The 2,126-nt window shown below is 44.0% G+C and overlaps 1 protein-coding gene and 1 long non-coding RNA gene across 5 annotated transcripts in view; one reads left to right on the top strand and one right to left on the bottom strand.

Moving 5' to 3' along the window:
- ppp1r37 (protein phosphatase 1, regulatory subunit 37) overlaps nucleotides 1–2,126 on the bottom strand; it is a 45,352-nt gene that overhangs the window by 26,863 nt on the left and 16,363 nt on the right. For all 4 annotated transcript variants that reach the window (XM_032505390.1, XM_032505380.1, XM_032505397.1 and 1 more), the window contains exon 2: nucleotides 533–630. In XM_032505390.1, the coding sequence (XP_032361281.1) occupies nucleotides 533–630 (98 nt within the window). The remainder of the gene's footprint in view (nucleotides 1–532; nucleotides 631–2,126) is intronic.
- LOC116673256 (uncharacterized) overlaps nucleotides 1–2,126 on the top strand; it is a 16,600-nt gene that overhangs the window by 6,791 nt on the left and 7,683 nt on the right. The window lies entirely within an intron of this gene.

The raw sequence follows: 2,126 nt of genomic DNA, 5'->3' as shown, positions 1-2,126 counted from the left end.
GTCCCACAATGAACTTTCCTTAGGATGTACCATTTCTGTGTCTGTTGCTTTAAATGCTACTGAGGAGGAGAGAAGGTGGAGGCTGGGAATGTGGCCTTGACCAACTGCCATGCTTTGCTTATTTTCAATCCATGGTGTCTCTCTCTTTCACATGGGCTGGCCAAATTCTCTGGGTGGGTAAAGCAGAGAAAGGGGAGGTAACCTTGCCCCTTATGACCTCATAAGATGCAAGATTCCAGATTGGCCCATCTGAGCTTTCATTTTCTCAAAAGCAGAGCAGGACACCCAGAGCTTGGTTTACAGCAATTGCCATTTCTAGCCACTGGGGGACCATAGGCAGACTGGGGCAACCCATATTAATGTTATGTTGAAATGTTCCTTCCATGGGACCTTTAATATAACAGAACTACAAAAAGACCTACCTGTATGAAGGTTATAATGTTTGGTTTGTGCTAAAAAGGTTTTAGAGTGTGTCTGTGTGGTTGCGCTGATATGCCCATTCACCTGTATTTAGTGTTACGTTGAACCTCACCTGTATCTGTTTGAGCACTTTGGGTATGGGTTTACAGTTGACTTTCTGACAAGCTTGTTTGTAGGAAGAGATGATCTCCTCCACCGTCACATTCTGAGCTGCAAAAAACAAACAGAATGAAGGTTATGTTTGTGTTTATTGCTTCGTTTGTTTCTCTCTCACACACACGACATATGACATGACATTGACATATCATTAGGTTAACTGACGCTTATTTATTTTGTGTGCTCCGCAGTCTACACACTTCTGACACCTGTGCAAACAATACAACAAATCGCAATGGTGGATTGGGCTTCATCCTGATTTGCCCTGATAACATATCCAGCATATCAAGTAGGGATGTCCAACATGACTCAAGGAAATTATCAACATAATGAAGTCTAGAAGGGGGACACACTTGTAAATGGTCTTTTCTAGTAGGCTGTTTGTGTGTTTGCCTTGGGGAGCACTCTTTTAATAGAGAGGATCAGAATCCCCCCCCCCCCTTTAAGGGCTCCCATACTTAAGTCAACAAAAAGGAGGTATTGTTCTTGGTGTACAGCGTGTGGGTCAGCCGCTGCTGCCTTCCCAGACTGTAGTAGAGGCCAACTCCAGTCAGATGACTGGGCAACATTCAGACCCACTGTTCTGGCTGAGAGACTCTGCTGAGAGATAAAGTCAGGCTCTCTGGGAATGAAAGAAAGGAAAATAATCCAACCAATCTAAGAAAAAATTATGAAAATATGGTGCATAACATATAAATACATTCAGAGTAAGTAGTGCATGCTGATAAACACAAACTGTCCCAGTACTAACAGTACTGTACACATTGGGCTAGCATGTGTGAATTTGACTTTGTGCTGCAGTCAGCATTTTGATTTCTCTCGCCAAGGTGACAACTTGTCCGTTTTACTTTTCAGTGGCCTCCATCTCCTCTCCCCTTTGTCTCCCACAATGTCCCCAGTCAGTTTAAGTTCATCACCCACCCATCTGTACAAGGTAGTGGCACAACAGACTGGATGAACCAGCATTACTAACCTATTCTAAAAACAACAACAAAAAAACAGTTGTTTTATACAAATAGATTACGCGTGTAGATTTAGATAAATGAATCTGTAATGTTTGTACAACCATGACATAACCTGCTGGTGGGACAAATAGGCAGGTCAAAAAACTGCATGAGTGCATGTCTGACCAACTGTGTTATTCACCGTCTCAATGAATCGGAACACATGTCAGGCCGTGGCCAAAAGAATTACAAGAGACACTGCTGCAGTGAGTCTGAGATAATGGTGTGCGTGTGTGTGACACTAACTTAAAGGGTGAATTAGTGTCACATAACACAAGGACAATTTGAGACGCAGACCAAACAGCCACTCAGATGGGGTCCAAAAACCAGTTATGGGTTAGGTTTAGGTTAAAACGCAACGCTTAGGATGGGCGCTGCGAAGGGCACAAGGGGATGGTTAGGGTTCATCCCTGAAGAGAACACCTCTCCAAAGTGCCAGACGCCATCGAATGTGAGCATTTGCCCACTCAAGTCGTTTACAATGACAAACTGCAGTCAGGTAGGAGGGGGAGAGGGAGAGAGGGGGAGAGAGAGAGAGAGAGAGAG

This window comes from Etheostoma spectabile, chromosome 3 (assembly GCF_008692095.1).
Source record: "Etheostoma spectabile isolate EspeVRDwgs_2016 chromosome 3, UIUC_Espe_1.0, whole genome shotgun sequence".
In the NCBI taxonomy this organism is placed as follows: domain Eukaryota; kingdom Metazoa; phylum Chordata; class Actinopteri; order Perciformes; family Percidae; genus Etheostoma; species Etheostoma spectabile.
The sequence above is the reverse complement of the archived record's forward strand: the minus strand, read 5'-3'. Positions and strand labels throughout refer to the sequence as shown.